The sequence below is a fragment of the Epinephelus moara genome, chromosome 19 (assembly GCF_006386435.1).
Source record: "Epinephelus moara isolate mb chromosome 19, YSFRI_EMoa_1.0, whole genome shotgun sequence".
Classification (NCBI taxonomy): Eukaryota; Metazoa; Chordata; class Actinopteri; order Perciformes; family Serranidae; genus Epinephelus; species Epinephelus moara.
Window position 1 is genome coordinate 4,959,599 of NC_065524.1, and position 4,462 is coordinate 4,964,060.

General features: G+C 39.1%; 2 protein-coding genes across 4 annotated transcripts in view; one reads left to right on the forward strand and one right to left on the reverse strand.

The window, feature by feature from the left end:
- borcs7 (BLOC-1 related complex subunit 7) overlaps positions 1–4,462 on the forward strand; it is a 1,032,483-nt gene that overhangs the window by 922,111 nt on the left and 105,910 nt on the right. The window lies entirely within an intron of this gene.
- The window catches only part of ctu2 (cytosolic thiouridylase subunit 2 homolog (S. pombe)), a 27,588-nt gene continuing 26,015 nt past the window's right edge, over positions 2,890–4,462 (reverse strand). For both annotated transcript variants that reach the window (XM_050070708.1, XM_050070707.1), the window contains 2 exons: positions 3,421–3,479; positions 2,890–3,270 (listed from right to left, as the gene is read on the reverse strand). In XM_050070708.1, coding sequence (XP_049926665.1) covers positions 3,201–3,270; positions 3,421–3,479 — 129 coding nt within the window. In that variant the 3' untranslated portion in view covers positions 2,890–3,200. The remainder of the gene's footprint in view (positions 3,271–3,420; positions 3,480–4,462) is intronic.

Below are 4,462 nucleotides of genomic sequence, written 5' to 3' on the forward strand. Positions count from 1 at the left end.
AAGTGATTTATCTTTTTATAAATGACAAAAGGCACATCTGCCTCATTTTCGCTGTGGTATCCTGATACTACTCAGAACCATGATATTTTCACTGGTATCGTACAGTGGGATCCAATTTTGGTACCGTGACAACACTAATCTGGAGGGGGTTCATCTGCAAAAACTAATGAAAAACTAAACAACGATATTCGGTATTCGGTACTTGGTATTTGGCCAAGCATTTAATATTATTCGGCTTCAGCTTCGGCCACAAATTTTCATTTCGGTGCATCCCTAGAATGGAGCGCTCCTCTGCGAAGTTCAAAAGTTCCTCCACAGATCTCCCAGCATTCCCCGAATTTATCCAAATATCACAATAACAAAACAAAGAAATTAAAAACTTAATTTTCATGTTCTTCTGTTTTAATTTTAAAACAAAAAAACAACTACAAAATGTGTGATTTCTGTTGTTCTGTTTTCCCATTTTTCTGTTCTGGTTTTAAAACAGAAAAACAAGATTGTTTTTGACTAATTTGTTTTTCTCTTTTTCCTGAGTAATGAGTAAAGCCATGTTACCCGCTTGGTCTACAGCTAAATTGTTACCTAGGATCATGTGAACCCCCTCAACTGGAAACTTAGGCTGAACACCAACTGCGACTTCACCAGACACCAAACTTGAAACCAGCTGTATTTTGTGAAGTGGAGCTAAGGCAGGAACCGAACTCATCCTTTAGACAACAGTGTCAACGGTACCCTTAACACTGAGAAGGCACTCAGACATGGCACCACACAGTCAACCAGTTACCTCAAAGAGGTATTCAACTTTTGTGCCTCCACTAGTTCTGTATGGGATACAGACAAGAGGTCAACAGGTAAGGACAAAGCATATTTGACATTGCCTTTGCCTATATCAGATTTCACCTCACTAACAGAGGCAGTCATGGACCTTGTCACTGTGCAAACTGAAGATGCTGTCTCATTTGGTGCATCAAAAACCTGATGCTTTTCAGCAGATGCCACGTTGGGCATCCTTGACTGTACAAGGTTAGTGGACAAAAACATCGTATGCACAGGAACAAACAATGTTGTTAAACCCATTCCACGAATAGGGACACACTTCTGTGTCTCATTGGGGTGAAAAAGGCAGGACTGATTCACATACAAAAGTATCCAGGGCACCAGAATCGCAAAAGTGTACTCAGAAAGTTGTTCGTCTCAAATCAAAATGCTATTTGTTGGCAGGGCTATATGAGAGCAGCTGGTAATATTTTGTCTGCACAAACAGTGGCGATTCTGATTAAAATAATTAAAATGGGTCTTTCAAATACAGTTAAAGACACTTATTGATATAGTTTATTTCTTTTGCTGGGAAACTGCATTGTAAATTCTAAACTGCCTTATAAAACAGCTCTTCCTTTGCTCCTTTGATAATATTACATCTCAGGTTTTATTAATGGAGCTGCATTTGTAATCGTAATAACCTGTTAAATATGTGGCCATATTTTAAAAGAAAATCTAACTTTGAAGTAAATATGGCCCTGTTTGAACCTGGTAGTAACATATTTTAGGTCATTCGATCACAGGTCGACAGCTGAGACACATCACTGTTCACACCTGTGCTGTCTCCGGCTGACCACTTATGTTCAGATGTGGTTACTGCCCCACGCACAGTTATTATATCCACTCTTTTGCTCGCTGCTCTGTTGCATGCTCACTACTAGTCACATTAGCAGTCAGTGCAGCTGGAAATATCACTGTCAGCAGAATTCATCATGTCTCCTTCATGGGGCAAATCGATGGATGGTCATACAACAATTCTTCCAACCCGACATAAAATGAGTAAGTTACAGAGCATCAGTGCACTGTCAACAAAACAACCACCACGTCCTGCACTGATAGTGTAGTGCTTGTCTGGGATGCATCAGGATGCATTTGAAAATATTTTCATTCCTTTTCCTTGATGTCAGATAGTGATTTCCAACATGAAAATGAAGCCTTTAGACCGCTCTCTTCAAAGCCAGACTCCACTGAGAAAAACAGTAATTTCACAATGCTGAACACAGAAGCTGCTGGTTTACCACTGTCTCCAACAGATATTTGTTTGTGTTATTGTGTGACTTTGGTGTTTAAAGGGGTTAGTTGGGATTAACCAAAGTTACACAATAACACAAACAAACTGTTTGAAGCTGCCCTAGACCAGCAGCTTCTGTGTTCAATGAGGTAAAATGAGTGTTTTTCTCAATGGAATCTGGTGGCTTTGACAAGAGCATAGATGTGGAACTGTTGGAAGGGGCTGTCTGACCGAAAGGTAAAGCTTTGAAAGTACTCTCTATATAGCGTACATTTAAAGTGTTATTGATTCTTTTAGGTGGAACTTTGTCAAGCCTGGTTAAAATCGCTTTGTACATATCAACAACTATATACAAAACATTAAGTCAAACAAAACTGAAATACTCAAGCACCTAAAAATTGTACTGTATTTGAGAAATGTATAGTCTTGAAGTTAGAAATAAAAGATTGGTTGAGCATTCCACTGATTTCTTTATCAGCATGTGCATAAAACACTGCACATCTTCATTTTAATGGAATATCCTGTGTGTTTCTGTTAGATTATCTGTAAATCAGTCACATGTGACCTTTTGGGGGCTGTTTGTGCTTCTCAACCTGCGCTCCTGTCCTGACACCACCCCTCTTCTCTCTTCACAGTGATAGCGTGGATCCTGGAGGTTGCCTCAGTCTGGCTCTTGTTTTGCTCACTGACTGCAGCTCTACAGCCGCTTTTGACACAGATGCATTGTGTAATCAGGATCACACAAAATTGGAAGAGCTAGAAATTTCACACCAGCCTCTGATTTCCAAAATGACAAGAGAATAAATGAATGAATACAGAACTGTACATGAAGAGTGGTAAAAATAGACACTTTATTATGTTCCATCTCTGACAGCATGTGTGCTTGGTCCATGTGCTAGGTTTGAATCTATCCTGTGTGTGTGTGTGTGTGTGTGTGTGTGTGTGTGTGTGTGTGTGTGTGTAATCACTGTTAAAAAACACAGCCTACAGGATAATGAGACATAGATAATAGAAGGCTGGTGTTGTAAAAATTCTATACATGTCATTTATATTTGAAAGTCCTCCACTCCCTGCAGGTTGAAATGAGCATAATTCAGTTTTTTTTCCAGAGTGGAGAGCTGGAGGTAAACATTGAGCATCACTTCTCCCTCTAATCGCCTTGATCACCATCATCATGATCCCCCAGCAGAAACTCATTGATCTCCTCTCTCATTTGAGACCTGCACAACACAACACAGGTCAAAATATGAAGAGGATGTTTCTGTCCTGAGAAAAGCACAGTTTTATGTTTAATAACCAATCAGCAATAATGTAAAGTAGTACAGAGAATCAACAATGAAAACTGATGTTTTAAATCAAATTATCTCCACCTCCTGTGCCTCCGCTGAGCCTCTGACAGGATGTACTGTGGCAGACATTCCACTGAAGACTGTGATGGAAACAAAGACAAAGGGACAGGACAGAGGAGAGCATCAGGGGCAGTACAGCTAATGAAATGCCTTTACGTATGCTCTTATTTTACTGTGTCTTTGAAAAACACGAGACAACATACTATATGAGACGGAGCTTTTATTTTCAAATTTCTTTTATAAAACTCAATTAGAAGCTTATAATCTGTTTAGATTTTGGATCAAGTGGTTAACTAAAAATACAGGGTTTAGATTGTGTTTGGATATCGTAACATCCAGACAGTATGTTCCTGCACATGGGTTCACTCATCAGTAGGGCTGTTCCATATCATCTTGTTCATGATAATACCGGTATAATTTTTAATATGATATGAATAATTCATATCCTGATACTCGCAATATTTCGACTTGTTGACATATTGATGTCATACTGTTACCCACGGCAGCAACAAGCATGGCTGAAAGGGAAATTACGACTGACTCCGTGGTGGTTCCAAGATAAGGAGCAGATTTCAGTGGTGTGGAACAAACTGTGGCATCCTGAATGTTTTACGAACAGCCCCCGACTTCTCAGACTCTTTTATTGACTTAGTGCTCAGAGGGAACTCATTCAGCGGCTCCTCTGGCAGTGTCGTTAAGTGATTTTGTCATAAACCTTTGGTAATGTAAACCTAAGCAACACTCATGGCTTGACAAAAAACTACATATATGTGAATGTGCAGTAGTTATGTTAGCATAACATCCTGTCACAGGTTACAGTGTGATGATTAGAGGAGAAATGGCAGAGCATAAAGGTCCAGGTGGAAAAAGAAAACAACTCAGTCATTAAGGATTTTACTAAAAGAGAAGGAAATCACCTGTTTATTTATATATACAGTGGTGTGAAAAAGTGTTTGCCCCCTTCCTGATTTCTTACTTTTTTGCATGTTTTCTGCACTTAAATGTTTCAGATCATTAAACAAATTTAAACATTAGTCAAAGATAACACAAGTAAACACAAAAT